This window comes from Lampris incognitus, chromosome 6, assembly GCF_029633865.1.
Source record: "Lampris incognitus isolate fLamInc1 chromosome 6, fLamInc1.hap2, whole genome shotgun sequence".
Classification (NCBI taxonomy): Eukaryota; Metazoa; Chordata; class Actinopteri; order Lampriformes; family Lampridae; genus Lampris; species Lampris incognitus.
In genome coordinates, this window is record NC_079216.1 from 8,416,382 (window position 1) to 8,433,881 (window position 17,500).

The window sequence follows — 17,500 nt, forward strand, 5'->3', positions numbered from 1 at the left end:
CGATACTGTTTGGACCGATCTGTAGAGGAGAATATGAGGACACAGAATAAGTGTTCACTGGTTCTCAGAATCACTGTTTGACTTTGTTCAACAACAAACAAACAAACAAACAAACAAATAAATAAATAGAGACTGCCAGAAACTTCTGTTACACATCATCCAGACAATCCGACTGGACGTGTCAAGATTCTTCTGTTTCTATGAAAACATCTTTGAAAAGTACAGATGACAGTGGATAGTTAAATCTGAGCTGCTGAACGTCATAACTGGCTGTTTAATTAGATACGATGTGGTCGCAGACCTGATCACATTGTCCCGAGTTCAAGTCTGACCAGACATTTACTACAGGCCTTCCCCCTTCTTTCTCTCCAACCTACACCTCCCCCCCCCCAGCTTTCTGTGTAAATAAGAAGAGAAAAATGCCAAAAGATAGGAAAAAGCATCCTGGAGGATGAACCAGACAAGCCTCTACTATGAAGGCTCGGGTTCGATCGCAGGGTTCAAATACAACTCAGGACCTTTGTTGCATGTTTTTCCCAACCTTCTAAACCTGACGTAGACCTCCATGTGGCGTGGGAATGCCGGGCGATGCAGCTTTTCCTACGCCAGGTTGTTTCACGTGCTCGTCTGTCCTCGTTGGTTGAAAGTGTGCTAACGAGTGAAGTCATCTGGCGGGTGTAGTAAGCAGCTGGGAGTTTTTTTGTGCGGAGTGTTTTCCTCAAAGGAACCAAGGCAAGGCAAGTTTATTCGTATAGCACATTCCAGACACATTTGCTAATCCCCACCATTCTGACACGAGACTCAAAACACACTTATGTGTGTGGGACTGGGGACTCTCCTTCTGTAACCAATGATAAATAGCAAGGGGGGCGGGACACTCTGTCATCGGCCAATCGAGTGGTGTCGGGAGCCGTATGCATCACTCCCCCCAATCAATTGGGGGTCTCTGGATACGGTTGGGTTCTGTGGCCTTTCATCTTCATGACCAGTTCATTTCCACAGAGAGCCCACTCATTAAACTGGGAGACAGGTCAATAGACTTAGCTGGGAGTATTTTCTTTCTTTTTTTGGGGGGGGGGTTTGGGGGAGTTGTATCTGGGGTCTGATATAGATAGCCACAACAATAAGCATAACAAAATTGATTATTATATTATAACACTGGTTGTCTGCAGTTTGGAAGATGAGGAAAAACAACCCATGATGTCAGATTTTGACGCTATTGAAAAAGCGATGATATTAGGGCATTCATGACCGCTCAGCTTTAGTAGTCACCGACCCCTCCCCAAAAGTAGTCAAGCAGTCGAGTAATCGCGGGAGATATATCATATTTTTTTTCACCAGATAACAACGATCAATTCTCATCAAGAAGTTCTCAAATACAACCGGTGAAGGGTTAACTAATGGAGGCGGGACCAACCTGGGTGGCGGAGGGGGTAGATGAAATAGCAGAGTCCTCAATTGGCTCTGACAGGCTGTTTACAAATGAGCTGAAATCTGATTGGACGAAACCCCCAGCAAGCCTGTCTGAGCTGGAGCATCGCAGTAACAATGCAAGTGTTTCGGCTTAACTCGTGACTGCGTTAAAGCAACGTTATGTAACTTTTTCACCGTAAAATAACAGCTTCAAAATCATTTTGATGGTACACTGACTTGTCATCACCCCGTGGACCCACCACCCGTGGGGATGAGCACTGGGGTAGGGTGCAATGCAGGCCGGGCGGCAGGCAAAGGCGGGGACTGGGGCGTGCCGACTTCCGGCATCACAGACTGGTCCAGGAGGACCAACTGGGAGGAGACCCCAGGGTAGACCCAGAACTTGCTGGAGGGACTACATGTCCATTCTGGCCTGGGAACGCCCCAGGATCCCCCCAGGAGGAGCTGGAGGGCATTGCTGGGGAGAGGGACGTAGTCCTTTTTGTCCTACATTATGTACATTAAACGGTGTTGCCAACAAAAAGCATTCGTATTTCTTGAAGTTACTTTTAATGTGGGGAAAAACAGATTAGCAGATACAGCGTCTAATGAGGAATTTCTCATTACAATGTTACAAGTTAAATGATTAAACATAGGTCACTTTCCAGTTTAACTTATGTAAATGGATATTAAACACTGATGAGGGTGTATTTAAAAATGAACAAAGTAAAATTAAAGGCTTTTTTTTTTTAGGAGGACACTACGTGTTCTGTTTGTTCAGCTGCCGTCCCTAAAGTCACCAGTTAACATGGTCACTCGTCAAACCGAAACAGGGATAGCGGGAGTCTTTCCTTCTCTAAATACCTTAAATTCTTGTTTATTTAATATGACATAATGTAGAAAATGGTTGTTCAAACAAATCACCGAAGTTATGTCCTCCTACCCACAGCGCCCCCATCTGCATATCTGCTGTAGATGCATTGCCATGGCTGTATTACTGCACAGTGCTAAAACCACAGATGACGAATTAGTCTACAACTGTGCACAGTGTCAACTAGTGGTTTTGATAGTCGACTAGTCGGCTATTCTGTGAAACCCGTAGTTGATACATGACACGCAAGGTACCTTTTGGTGTCTGTATAGAGGCACAGTGGCTGTTCCACAGATCCAATCTAAAACCTTTAGCCTAATATATGAATATTAGTCCTACGCTTTATTGCTGCTAGATCTGTCAGCTGCCTTTGTCATGGTTAACCACCAAATCCTTCTCTCTACACTCACTGAGCTTGGTATCTCAGGATCTGCCCTCTGCTGAGTCAAGTCCTACCTCTCAGGGAGATCTTTTAGAGTATCTTGGGGAGGAGAAGTGTCCAAACCGTATGGCTTATCCACAGGGGTACCTCAAGGGTCAGGGCTCGGTCCCCTCCTCTTCTCAAAATACACCTCGTCACTTGGTGCAATCATCCGCTCCCATAGTTTCTCATACCACTGCTATGCTGATGATACCCAGCTCTTCCTATTATTCCTGCCAGAGGACCTCACAGATTTGGCACGAATGTTGTTGATGTCACCGCAAGGATGAAAGAACGCCACCTTCAGCTTAACCTATGTAAGACTGAGCTCCTTGTCATCCCAGCCAGCCCATCCTTACAACAACAGATCAATATCCAGCTCGGATCAACCCAACTCATGCCCACAAAATCTGCCCGAAACCTGAGTGTCATGATTGATGACCAACTAACCTTTAAGGTTCACGTGGCCTCGATAGCTCGGTCGTGCCGATTTGCCCTGTACAACATCAGGACAATTAGACCCTACCTGTCTGAGCATGCAGCACAACTCCTGGTACAGGCTCTTGTTATATCATGCATTGACTACTGCAACTCCTCACTGGCAGGTCTCCCAGCATGCACTTTCAAACCTCTGCAAATGATCCAGAACGCGGCGGTGCATCTGGTCTTCAACCAACCCAAAACAGTACATGTCACTCTGTTCATATCCCGCCACTGGGTACCAGTTGCTTCTCGCATCAAATTCAAAACCTTAATGCTCGCTTACAAAACAGCAACTAAAACAGCTCCCACCTACCTGAACTCCCTCATTCAGGTCTACACTCAGTCCTGCTCACTAAGCTCTGCTGGTGAAAGGCGCCTGGCACTTCCGCCACAACGGGCTCCTAAGTCACTAGCCAGACTCTTCTCTTCTGTAGTTCACTGGTGGTGGAACAAGTTACCAAACTCTATTCGATCCGTTGAGTCCCTCTCCATCATTAAGAAGCTAAAGACCCAGCTCTTTCTCCAATACCTCCACACACCTGATGGCATGAAGAAAAAAAAATTGCTTCTATGCACATTTGCCTTTGTGCACTGCCTGTTGACACCTATGTCCTATTGGACTTGAACCTAGTTGTTTTTTTTTACCCTTACTTGCATTGTCGCCTCCTGACTAGTAGATCCTTGCTTGTGTTGTATTAACTCTCAGATGTACGTGGCTTTGGATAAAAGCGTCTGCTAAACGAAATTGTAAACTGTAAATATCAATGACATACAGGTTATGTAGTGGTTAAATTAAGGATTAAGGTTAGGTTGCGGTTAAATTAAGGATTAAGGTTATGTAGTGGTTAAATTAAGGAATCAGGTTAGGTTGGGGTTAAATTAAGGATGCAGGCTAGGTACTGGTTAAATTAAGGATTAAGGTTAGGTTGGGGTTAAATTAAGGATTAAGGTTATGTAGTGGTTAAATTAAGGATTAAGGTTATGTAGTGGTTAAATTAAGGATTAAGGTTGTGTAGTGGTTAAATTAAGGATTAAGGTTATGTAGTGGTTAAATTAAGGAATCAGGTTAGGTTGGGGTTAAATTAAGGATGCAGGCTAGGTACTGGTTAAATTAAGGATTAAGGTTAGGTTGGGGTTAAATTGAGGATTAAGGTTATGTAGTGGTTAAATTAAGGATTAAGGTTATGTAGTGGTTAAATTAAGGATTAAGGTTGTGTAGTGGTTAAATTAAGGATTAAGGTTAGGTTGTGGTTAAATTAAGGATTGAGGTTATGTAGGGGTTAAATTAAGGATTGAGGTCATGTAGTGGTTAAATTAAGGGTTGAGGTCATGTAGTGGTTAAATTAAGGGTTGAGGTCATGTAGTGGTTAAATTAAGGATTCAGGTTATGTAGGGGTTAAATTAAGGGTTGAGGTCATGTAGTGGTTAAATTAAGGGTTGAGGTCATGTAGTGGTTAAATTAAGGGTTGAGGTCATGTAGTGGTTAAATTAAGGGTTGAGGTCATGTAGTGGTTAAATTAAGGGTTGAGATCATGTAGTGGTTAAATTAAGGGTTGAGGTTATGTAGTGGTTAAATTAAGGGTTGAGGTTATGTAGTGGTTAAATTAAGGGTTGAGGTCATGTAGTGGTTAAATTAAGGGTTGAGGTCATGTAGTGGTTAAATTAAGGGTTGAGGTCATGTAGTGGTTAAATTAAGGGTTGAGGTTATGTAGTGGTTAAATTAAGGGTTGAGGTTATGTAGTGGTTAAATTAAAGGTTGAGGTCATGTAGTGGTTAAATCTACGGTTAGGGCTGGGTACTGGCTAAGTTTAGGGTTAAGGCTGGGTAGTAGTTAACTTGCTGTGTTTCATGCAGACACTGAAGGGTACCTTGCACCTCATATACTGATGCTTCGTCAACAGCATCACTATATGATGCCGTGGGCCGAGAATGGGCTCGGCACACTATGCCATGAGGAATCCACCTAAATTGCTTATTCAAATTTATTTTAATTGCATTTCTTTTTATCATGCATTTAGAAACATACCTGTATGACATTTGCACATCTGTATCACTGGTTGGAATAAAAATAAACCATAACTTGGATGATGATGAATAATGCAGGTAATTAATTTTAAGATTACCCCGCAAGTCTATGCACTTAAATCACAAAAGTTGAGAAGAACACTTTGTTTTGTAACGACCTTGAGTAAAAAAAAAAACAACAACAACAACAGCAACGTATTTATCAATGCTCACTACTGATGCAGCCCTCGCTGCTTATGCAAAAGCACAGTGCAGGAAGCAGCTCCTCTGACACAAAGCTGTACGCGGAGACATTCGCCGAGCCTCATCTGAATTCAACGCGCTTGGCGAGGCCTCACTTTTTACAGGAAGCGGCCGGGGAGACGGAGACAGCGGTGATCCGTATTCCACTCAGGTCTTAAAGCCAGCGCCTTGCAGGGCCTGAGCCGACTCCAAACAACGTGGAGAGAAAATTCAGCGGGGTTGGAGGGAAAGTACCCCCCCCCTTTTCTCCCCAGTTGTATTCAGCCAATTACCCCACTCTTCCGAGCCGTCCCGGTCAATGCTGCACCCCCTCTGCCGATCCGGGGAGGGCTGCAGACTACCACATGTCTCCTCCCATACATGTGGAGTCACCAGCTGCTTCTTTTCACCTGACAGTGAGGAGTTTCACCAGGTAGGCGTAGCACATGGGAGGATCACGCTACTCTCCCCAGTCCCCCCCCCCCCAACCGACCAGAGGAGGCGCTAGTGGAGTGACCAGGACACCCACAGACATGGCCAATTGTGTCTGTAGGGATGCCCCACCAAGCCGGAGTTAACACGGGGATTTGAACCGGCGATCTCCGTGCTGGTAGGCAACGGAATAGACCGCTACGCCACCCGGACGCCCAGGACAAGTACTCTCAGGCACCCTGTCAACAGAGGGAGCGAGCTCTCTGGCCATCGTATGGCCTGCCTGTTTGTGTGAGCCGTACTGGAAGGACTGGCTGCTGCGCACAACAGAAGCTGGCTGAATATTCCCATTGGCCGCCATCTCTCCGTGACGGCAGCGACGGCACGCCGCAGACTGACAGACCCTTTTAGATGGCGTAATCGGCTGCATTTGGACCGCCGCTAAAATATTCAGCAATCTTACTGAATATTGATGGAATGAATCATTTCATTATTATTGATGAAATTACGGCCCCCAACAGGGTATCTCGTGTCGCCCGTGTGAATATTACAGTGGAAGTGGAAACTGGAGGACAGAGCGGAATAATAGCCGTCACCGCTGGTTTATGTCAGCTTCCTGACGCGTTCGGGAAATCCAGCGGGACACCGTGATGCAAGCACCACGACTGGCGTCCTCTGCAAAAGCCCCGCGATATGCAAATGTGGAACTTCACAGCAGTGAGAAACGTACAGAATCTCCCTTTTCCCGCCTCGACTGTCTATTTATTTATTTATTTATTTATTTATTTATTTATCTATCTACATGTTCTGTGCTCATTAGGTACCAGGCCCCGGCTCTTGCAAGTTGAAAACCAGCCTGAGAGAGGCCGCCTGTTTGTTCAAGCCTGTTTGTTCAAGCCTGTTTGTTCAAGCAAAACCAGGAGGAGGTCGAGGAACAGACGGGATTAAACGGGCGGAAATGCACTTTAAGGCAGGAGGGTTTGCAGATAACAGGTTCCCCTCTGAAAAATCAAACACGACAGCCGCTATTAACCGCCCTCGAGTCCGACATCTAACCCGCGGAACGTAACGAACCTTTCGGTCCTCTGTGAAGACAAGCGGGGGAGTATAAACTAATCATCAGGCAGTCGACTCAACTCACAAACTGAGGCCTAACCTCCCGTTTAGCTGCACCATCTGTGCAGACCTGCAGGGGCAAATGAGATATTTGTATTTTTTCAACTAACATTATAATCCTCACTGGTAAGAGAATTGGCAAAGTCCATTTTTTCTTCTTTAATCATACCCGTCCAATTACCCCACTCTTCCGAGCCATCCCGGTCGCTGCTCCGCCCCCTCTGCCGATCCGGGGAGGGCTGCAGACTACCACATGCCTCCTCCCTTGCATGTGGAGTCGCCAGCCGCTTCTTTTCACCTGACAGTGAGGAGTTTCACCAGGGGGGCGTAGCGTGTGGGAGGATCACGCTATTCCCCCCAGTTCTCCCTCCCCCCCAAAGAGGCGCCCCGACCGACCAGAGGAGGCGCTAGTGCAGCGACCAGGACACATACCCACATCCAACTTCCCACCCGCAGACACGGCCAATTGTGTCTGTAAGGACATCCGACCAAGCCGGAGGTAACACGGGGATTCGAACCGGCGATCCCCGTGTTGGTAGGCAACGGACCGCCACGCCACTCGGACGCCCAGTCCGTTTTTTTCTGCACCCCCACCACTATTCTCTCTCAGTCTGTCCCTCATATTCTATCACTGGTCCACGTGGCTCCATCTGAGGCAGGGTTTCACAGAAACACCAAACAAATCAGTCTTCAGACAGAAGCTTTTCAAGTGTTTCTGATGTGACAGCTTGTTTTCTGGGTTGTCGGTTAGCTAAAAATATGACGCGGACGAGCTAACTTTAGCTCTGTTGAGCCGCTACTAAAGCATCTATTTTATAATATCAATGTAATGTGGTCTCCACCTGGATGCTGCTTGTCATCCTCATCACATTTTTTATGCATCTTATAAATCCTTATGACTTTGCTATCCAGCTTCAACATTATATCCTTCTCTCTCTCCGATGTGTGACGAATGTCTTTTCTTGTCTCTTCTCCCGTGTGTGTGAATGGTGTGATGTGAGTCTCCCCGCTGTGCATGTGTAGTCTGTCCTCCTGTCAGGTCTCCATGGTGATGGTGGTCGCGTGGCTCAGGTCCTGGGCTGTTCCGGCGGCGTCTGGACACTGCTTGGCCTCCTCCTCATCATACTCTTCATATATCTTATAATTCCATTATAATTCTCTTATCCCCTTTCAGTGTTGTATTCTGTAAATTGTGTAAAGACAATATCGGGCGGCACGGTGGCCCAGTGGTTAACGATGTCGCCTCACAGCAAAAAGGTCCTGGGTTCGAACCCCGGGGTTGGGGGGGGGGTCATCCCGGGTCGTCCTCTGTGTGGAGTTTGCATGTTCTCCCCGTGTGTGCGGTGGGTTTTCTCCGGGTGCTCCGGTTTCCCCCACCATCAAAAGAAACAAGCGTGTTAGGGTTAATACTCCTGTCTGTGCCCCTGAGCAAGGCAATGGGAAAAGAACTGGAGTTGGTCCCCGGGCGCAGCATGAAGGTGGCAGCCCGCTGCTCCTAGCTAACACAGATCACAGCTAGGATGGGCTCGTTTGCAGCAACTGAATTTCTCCGAGGGGATTAATAAAGGAAACTTCATCTTCATCTTAATTCATTGCACGTTGTCCGTCTCGGGAGAGAGAGAGCCCTCCTCTGTTGCCCTCCCTGAGGTTTCTTCCTGTTCAAGGTTTTTTTTTGAGGGAGTCGTTCCTTATCCGATGCGAGGGTCTAAGGACGGGATGTTGTGTTGCTGTAAAGCCCCTTGAGGCAAATCTGTAAGTTGTGATATTGGGCTACACAAATAAAACTGACTTGACTGAGGCGTCCAGTCAGGATAGGATGCAAACGATATGCAACGTTAGCTAGCCAACTGCGGTCAATACTACAACTACGCCCAATTATAAAGTTAAGAACATGTTCCCGCATCGCCGTGTCCACAACCAAGTCACAAAAACCAGTATTTAGGACGGCGCCAGTCTTGGTCCATCACCTAGCCCAGCGTTTCCCAACCCAGTCCTCAAGGAGCCCCTATCCTGCAGATTTTCATTGTAACCCTGCATAGGTAGCCCTGCTTGTACTTACTCAACCAATCATCTCACAGCACTTAATTATGCAAGGTGTGCAACATCTGACATAATTCACTGCTGATTGGTTGAATAACTACAAACAGGTACCTATTCAGGGTTGCAAAGAAAATCTGCAGGATGGGGGGTCCTTGAGGACTGGGTTGAGAAACGCCGACCTAGCCCATCTCTCCAACCAGGGACAACAATGACAGTTGGAGCCGCATCATCTACTCACCTCACTGACGTAGATCGCCACGTCGTCTTCTTCATCCGTCCTGTAGCACAGCGTCAGTCCCAGCTTCTCCTGACTGTTGAGTCGACACAGCTCCACCTCCTGTCCACACCAAAGCAGAGGAGAGACAGCGATGACGCACCACATAGCCGTCACAGCTAACCAGCAGTAAACGGCGTCAGACGGCGGTGGAGGTGGCGGGGTGACGAAGTGCAATGTAAAGCGGAGGGTTTATGGAGATGTACTGTACAACGACCTTGACATCGGTGCGTCGCGACAGGTGCGACACACGCGACTGTCCTTGATTGATTAAATTAAATCCAGAAGGAGATGGGAAAAAAGGGAATTTGAGGCTTTACGCGGAGACCTTACTTGCGAGGGGGAAACGAGAGGAAAACCCCACCTAACAACGCCCGCGCCTGGTTTCAGGGTGGATCAAAATGCAAATTCACGTCCTTCGAGTTGCCCCAAGGACGCGGAACTCGAAGGACACGCTTTGACTTTGGACCGCCGAGGCCCGTTGGGGTTTTTCCGGTCTCCGGAGTTTTTTGAGGAAGAAACGGGGTCTCGGCTCGACAGCGTCTTCCTCCGAGGACCTCGGGGGGGGATCTTCTTATGAGGCCGTTGCCAAGCATTCGAATGCTGGTTTGTAAATAAACTCGAGCTATGCAAATAGCAGCCCACATTTGCGGTTACAGCTGCGGTAAAAGTGTCCCTCATCTTTCCCCCCCAGAAGAAGACGGCACTTTTATTTATTTATTTTTATTCCGATGTGCTTTAAAGATCCCCGCAGGGACATTATGCTCTACATTCAGAGGTGGAAAAACCCGGTCCAGAAAGTAAAAACCCTAACTGTGTCTTTACTCCACCCATGTACTAAACCATCAGATTGCACTGACTAGTTTCCCAAATTAGCTGGTTCAATACATGGACGGAGTAAACACACGGTTAGGGTTTTTACTTTCTGGACCGGTTTTTCCACCTCCGTCTACATTTAACCCGTCCTAGCTGTGTAGCTAGGAGGCAGCGGGCAGCCGCCGTGCAGCGCCCGGGGACCAGCTCCAGTTCGTCTCGCCATGCCTTGCTCAGGGGCACGTCTTTTTCGATGGTGGAGGAAACCGGAGCACCCGGAGGAAACCCACCACAGACACGGGGAGAACATGCAGACTCCACACAGAGGACGACCTGGGATGACCTCCAAGGTTGGACTACCCCGGGGTTCGAACCCAGCACCTTCTTGCTGTGAGGCGACAGCGCTAACCGCCGTACCATCAGATGGAGCTCTGCAACGGGACATGACCGCCCCATCGAATAACACTAAAGACAATAACTATTGATCCTCCACTTCCCAAACTGACCACAACCCCTCCCACTGCACACCTTATTCAGACACACCACTTCCAAAAAGGCTTGCACCTCGCACACAACCGGCGGACAAACAAACCACTTTGCGTCCACACTCGGACAGCACCGACAGCACAGGAGCAGCCAAACAACAAACAGCACCGGCCTGCACCCCTCCCCCCCCCGCCCCCCGCTGCAACATGCCAGGCGGTGTCGCGGGAAATCGGGTGTGAAGTGGCCTAACCCTGCGAGGTCTTCATCAGAGGGAAAAGGAGACGCACCGCCTCTTTCCTGCTGGTGGGTGAGAGAGGAGACGGAGGTGAAGCAGGGGACGGTGGGGTGGTGTTGGGGTGGCTCAGCGGGGTCTCCGAGAGACAGCGAGAGAGATTCATTTCCTCTGTGACTTCTCTGTGGGTCGGCTGGTTACTCGTGTCAGACGCGGCAGAGCTCAGGGGGGGAGGTGGGGGAGGTGGGGGGCGGGGGCGGAGGTCACAGAGCAGAGAATCGAACGGACAAATGGAATTGCCACCGAGTTTCCCCCCGCCGCCTGTCCGGACCTCTCTGGTGCCGTCAAGGAGGCCGTGTGCGCCGAGTCGCGTCGAGTTTCATCTATTTTGAGACGGCTTTTAAAGGGACAGCGGGCCACGTTTCCTTCAGAGCCCTTTTTTTATGTAGTATCACGTTAAAAAACTGGATGGAGACGGCAAAAATCAATAAAACCTCCTCAATATTGCAGGAAAAACATGTGAATAGAATTAATTACATGACCATCCATCCATCCATCCATCCATCCATCCATCCATCCATCCATCCATCCATCCAGCGTGTTTGGGAGACGAGCGATGCTTCGTCTCCCAAACGCTCGGCTCACACTCGCGTTCGTCGGGGAAATATGCCGCCATGTTACGGCAAACGGACGACCGCCGACGACCTTAAAGAACGTCAGCTGTTGTCAGGCGGTACCGGGGACGAGCTGCCTTTCCTTTAAACGAGGCCGTCTTGTCTAGTGGTGATCTGCAGTCAGTAGACACACCACTGTGAAAGAGAAACGATCACTGACGAAGACTCCCCCCCCCCCGCCTCCCCCACCGCCTCCCCCACCCTCTTCAGCGCTACCTCTCATCCTGACACACCATCAACCTACCAGTGAGTTACTGCCGGGCTAATTGAGCTCCAACACACACACACACACACACACACACACACACACACACACACACACACACACACAGTGTTTCTCTATACTTGTGGGGCCCCCCTCATTCCCTAACCTTTTTTTTGGGAGGACCCCCCCCCCTTCTGCCCAATTGTGCCCCCCCCAACTACCCCACTCTTCCGGGCCGTCCCGTTCGCTACCCCACCCCCTGCAGACTACCACATGCCTCCTCCCATACATGTGGAGTCGCCAGCCGCTTCTTTTCACCTGACAGTGAGGAGTTTCACCAGGGGGAGGTAGCGTGTGGGAGGATCACGCTATCCCCCCATTTCCCCCTCCCCTCCAAACAGCCGCCCCGACCGACCAGAGGAGGCGCTAGTGCAGCGACCAGGACACACACCCACATCCGGCTTCCCACCCGCAGACACGGCCAGTTGTGTCTGTAGGGACGCCCGGCCAAGCCGCTGGTAACACTGCTGGTTCGAATCCCCATTTGAACCGGCGGTCCCTGTGTTGGTAGGCAGCGGAACAGATTGCCACGCTCCCCGGATGTCCCCCTTACCCGAACCTTAACCTAATCCTAATTCCCACCTTAACCCTAAACCCAAGTCCTGACCCTGACATAGACCCTTTTCCTCATAGGGACCCATAAAATGTCTCCACAAGGTAGGTTCTCATTAGGATAGAACAACAAGGAGCACACACACACACACACACACACACACACACACACACACACACAATGTAATCTCTCAACCCATCATGTGCACGCGAATCTAAACACAGACACACAGCTGCACAACCACAGGGGGGGGCAGAGAGGGGGGAACGAGCAAGCAAGGGTATGTTAGAGACAGAGGGGGGGGGGAGAGCGAGGGTATGTTAGAGACAAAGAGAGAGAGGGGGGTGAGTGAGGGTATGTTAGAGACAGAGAGAGGGGGGGTGAGTGAGGGTATGTTAGAGACAGAGAGAGAGAGGGGGGTGAGTGAGGGTATGTTAGAGACAGAGAGAGAGAGGGGGGTGAGTGAGGGTATGTTAGAGACAGAGAGAGAGAGGGGGGTGAGTGAGGGTATGTTAGAGACAGAGAGACAGAGGGGGGTGAGTGAGGGTATGTTAGAGACAGAGGGGGGGGGGGAGAGCGAGGGTATGTTAGAGACAGAGAGAGGGGGGGGTGAGTGAGGGTATGTTAGAGACAGAGGGGGGGGGCGAGGGTATGTTAGAGACAGAGGGGGGGGAGAGCGAGGGTATGTTAGAGACAGAGAGAGGGGGGGTGAGTGAGGGTATGTTAGAGACAGAGAGAGGGGGGGGGTGAGTGAGGGTATGTTAGAGACAGAGGGGGGGGGGAGCGAGGGTATGTTAGAGACAGGGGGGGGGTGGGTGAGGGTATGTTAGAGACAGAGAGAGGGGGGGTGGGTGAGGGTATGTTAGAGACAGAGAGAGAGGGGGGGTGAGTGAGGGTATGTTAGAGACAGAGGGGGGGGGTGAGTGAGGGTATGTTAGAGACAGAGAGAGGGGGGGGTGAGTGAGGGTATGTTAGAGACAGAGGGGGGGGGGTGAGGGTATGTTAGAGACAGGGGGGGGTGGGTGAGGGTATGTTAGAGACAGAGAGAGGGGGGGTGGGTGAGGGTATGTTAGAGACAGAGAGAGGGGGGGGTGAGTGAGGGTATGTTAGAGACAGAGGGGGGGGGGTGAGTGAGGGTATGTTAGAGACAGAGAGAGGGGGGGGTGAGTGAGGGTATGTTAGAGACAGAGAGAGGGGGGGGTGAGTGAGGGTATGTTAGAGACAGAGGGGGGGGGAGAGCGAGGGTATGTTAGAGACAGAGAGAGGGGGGGGTGAGTGAGGGTATGTTAGAGACAGAGACAGAGAGAGAGGGGGGGGAGTGAGGGTATGTTAGAGACAGAGAGAGAGGGGGGGTGAGTGAGGGTATGTTAGAGACAGAGGGGGGGGTGAGGGTATGTTAGAGACAGAGAGAGGGGGGGTGGGTGAGGGTATGTTAGAGACAGAGAGAGGGGGGTGAGTGAGGGTATGTTAGAGACAGAGAGAGGGGTGAGTGAGGGTATGTTAGAGACAGAGAGAGGGGGGGTGAGTGAGGGTATGTTAGAGACAGAGAGAGGGGGGGGTGAGTGAGGGTATGTTAGAGACAGAGAGAGAGGGGGGGGTGGGTGAGGGTATGTTAGAGACAGAGAGGGGGGGTGAGTGAGGGTATGTTAGAGACAGAGAGAGGGGTGGTCGGTGAGGGTATGTTAGAGACAGAGAGAGGGGGGTGGGTGAGGGTATGTTAGAGACAGAGGGGGGGGGTGAGTGAGGGTATGTTAGAGACAGAGAGAGGGGGGTGGGTGAGGGTATGTTAGAGACAGAGAGAGGGGTGGTCGGTGAGGGTATGTTAGAGACAGAGAGAGGGGGGTGGGTGAGGGTATGTTAGAGACAGAGAGAGAGGGGGGGGGTGAGTGAGGGTATGTTAGAGACAGAGGGGGGGGGGTGAGGGTATGTTAGAGACAGAGAGAGAGAGGGGGGGTGAGTGAGGGTATGTTAGAGACAGAGAGAGGGGGGGTGGGTGAGGGTATGTTAGAGACAGAGGGGGGGGGGTGAGTGAGGGTATGTTAGAGACAGAGGGGGGGGTGAGTGAGGGTATGTTAGAGACAGAGAGAGGGGGGGTGAGTGAGGGTATGTTAGAGACAGAGGGGGGGGGTGAGGGTATGTTAGAGACAGAGGGGGGGGTGAGGGTATGTTAGAGACAGGGGGGGGGGTGACAGCTGGACATAGGGAAGGAGAGAGGGAAACAGAGAGACAGTAGAAGGGAGGAAAGAGAGGGAGAGAGGAGTAGAGGGGTGGGGGGGGGCTCGTTATTCAGACTCTGTCATGTCCTCTTTCACGACAGCCTCCACCTGACAGGAAGCTCACATCTTTAATTGACCGTCTCCGAGATGAAGACGGCATCAAACTCCCGGCTGATACGGGCGGATATGATGCCAAAGGGACGCGGCGGGAACGCCGCGGGGCTGAAAGGCCGAGGGCCGAGTCTCCCCCGAAGCCGGCGGCGTCATCGTGAGACGTTACTGAAGACGGCTCCTAACGAGCCGTCGTGGCTGGCGGACATATTAGAAGCAGCGCGTCCACTGATGAAGCGGTCACGGAGGCGCCAGCGGCGAGTCCACGCCTCTCTCCTGCCCATCTGACGAGAGGAGGAGAGGAGGAGAGGAGGAGAGGAGGTGCAGCCGGGAATCTCTCAAAGACATCCGTCTAAAAATAGACCCGGCGGGATGAGAGCTGAGGCCGAGGGGCAGGAAGGGGGGTTAGGGGTATAAACCAGATGAGAGTTGAGGCCGAGGGGCAGCAAGGGGGGTTAGGGGTATAAACCAGATGAGAGTTGAGGCCGAGGGGCAGCAAGGGGGGTTAGGGGTATAAACCAGATGAGAGTTGAGGCCGAGGGGCAGGAAGGGGGGTTAGGGGGATGAGAGTTGAGGCCGAGGGGCAGGAAGGGGGGTTAGAGGGATGAGAGTTGAGGCCGAGGGGCAGGAAGAGGGGTTAGGGGGAGGAGAGTTGAGGCTGAGGGGCAGGAAAGGGGGGTTAGGGGATGAGAGTTGAGGCCGAGGGGCAGGAAGGGGGGTTAGGGGGATGATGGTTGAGGCCGAGGGGCAGGAAGGGGGGTTAGGGAGATGAGAGTTGAGGCCGAGGGGCAGGAAGGGGGGTTAGGGGGATGAGAGTTGAGGCCGAGGGGCAGGAAGGGGGGTTAGGGGGATGAGAGTTGAGGCCGAGGGGCAGGAAGGGGGGTTAGGGGGATGAGAGTTGAGGCCGAGGGGCAGGAAGGGGGGTTAGAGGGATGAGAGTTGAGGCCGAGGGGCAGGAAGCGGGGTTAGGGGGGTGAGAGTTGAGGCCGAGGGGCAGGAAGGGGGGTTAGGGGGATGATGGTTGAGGCTGAGGGGCAGGAAGCGGGGTTAGGGGGATGAGACTTGAGGCCGAGGGGCAGGAAGTGGGGTTAGGGGGATGAGAGTTGAGGCCGAGGGGCAGGAAGGGGGGTTAGGGGGATGATGGTTGAGGCCGAGGGGCAGGAAGCGGGGTTAGGGGGATGAGAGTTGAGGCTGAGGGGCAGGAAGTGGGGTTAGGGGGATGAGAGTTGAGGCCGAGGGGCAGGAAGCGGGGTTAGGGGGATGATGGTTGAGGCCGAGGGGCAGGAAGGGGGGTTAGGGGGATGAGAGTTGAGGCCGAGGGGCAGGAAGGGGGGTTAGGGGGATGAGAGTTGAGGCCGAGGGGCAGGAAGGGGGGTTAGGGGGATGAGAGTTGAGGCTGAGGGGCAGGAAGGGGGGTTAGGGGGATGAGAGTTGAGGCCGAGGGGCAGGAAGTGGGTTAGGGGGATGAGAGTTGAGGCTGAGGGGCAGGAAGGGGGGTTAGGGGGGTGAGAGTTGAGGCTGAGGGGCAGGAAGGGGGGTTAGGGGGTAGGGCATCATCTCTGCCTGGGGGGGTGAAACCAGCTTCTGGTTGCTTCAGATGTGCTGCAGAGGACCTGTGGCGAAATGATCACACACACGTGATGCTGCCATCAGCCAGCGCTGATGAAACACCAGTGTGTGTGTGTCTGTGTGGGTTTGCGTCTTTGGTGGATTTGTGTGTGTGTCTGTGTGTGTGTCTGTGTGTGTGTCTGTGTGTGTGTGTAGGTTTGAATGTGCGTGTGTGTAAGTGTCCATGTGTAAGTGTGTATAAACACATTCATGTATGAAACACTAAGGGTCTGTGTGAGAGAGTGAGAGTTGAGTGTGTGTTTGTGTGTGTATGTATGTGCATGTGTGTGTGTGTGTGTGTGTGTGTATGTATGTGCATATTTATTGACAGTGGAGATCAAATTTCCCCGTGTGACATCTGAATTGTGAGATTTACGTTTGGAGCAAATATGGCCGCAGCAAAAACTCACAACGCTGTGAATACAGGAGCGAGTCCCGTTACTTGTTCAGCCGTGTGAGCTTTCCTGGTCTTTAAACATACAACTGTGTGTGGACCAAGCGGCAACCACCAGGGCTGGGAGTTTGAAGCCAAGGTGGAAGTGCCTTCAGTTGCAGTTCCACCATGGCCACTAGGTGGCTGGCTCCAGAAACGCTCTGGTCCAATGAGATGGTTCACATTCAAATACTAAGTCAATCATTTTTTTCCTACAAGAAGTTAGCATCTCAATTGCTAATTTTTGTTTCTGATTCCCCCCCCATCCCCAAATTGTACTTGGCCAATTACTGCAATCTTCCGAGCCGTCCCGGTCCTCTGCTCCACCCCCTCTGCCGATCCAGGGAGGGCTGCAGACTACCACATGCCTCCTCCCATACATGTGGAGTCGCCAGCCGCTTCTCTTCACCTGATAGTGAGGAGTTTCACCAGGGGGACGTAGCGCGTGGGGGGAGGATCCGGCTTCCCACCCGCAGACACGGCCAGTTGTGTCTGTAGGGACGCCCAATCAAGCCGGAGGTATCACGGGGATTCGAACCGGGATCCCCATGTTGGTAGGCGACGGACTAGACCGCTACGCTACCCGGGCACCCCCTCAATCTCTAATTTTGAGTCTGACGCACAGTGTGAGGGTGGTTATTTTGAAAATTATTGTTCCTTTAAGAAGCTATCAAGGTTTAAAAAAAGTGGCATGTTGAGGCGGGTCTACCTTTGACACGTCTCAACATGACAGGTTGACAGACCTTTGACACGTCTCAACATGACAGGTTGACAGACCTGTCAGGTCTGTCAACCTGTCTGCCACCGAGGTT

At 51.3% G+C, this 17,500-nt stretch overlaps 1 protein-coding gene across 1 annotated transcript in view; it reads right to left on the bottom strand.

The window, feature by feature from the left end:
- LOC130114205 (PDZ domain-containing RING finger protein 4-like) overlaps window positions 1-17,500 on the bottom strand; it is a 105,117-nt gene that overhangs the window by 9,729 nt on the left and 77,888 nt on the right. The window contains exons 4-5 of the mRNA XM_056282014.1: window positions 9,262-9,360; window positions 1-19 (exon numbers count right to left, since the gene is read on the bottom strand). The exon at window positions 1-19 is cut by the window's left edge and continues 44 nt beyond it. Coding sequence (XP_056137989.1) covers window positions 1-19; window positions 9,262-9,360 — 118 coding nt within the window. The remainder of the gene's footprint in view (window positions 20-9,261; window positions 9,361-17,500) is intronic.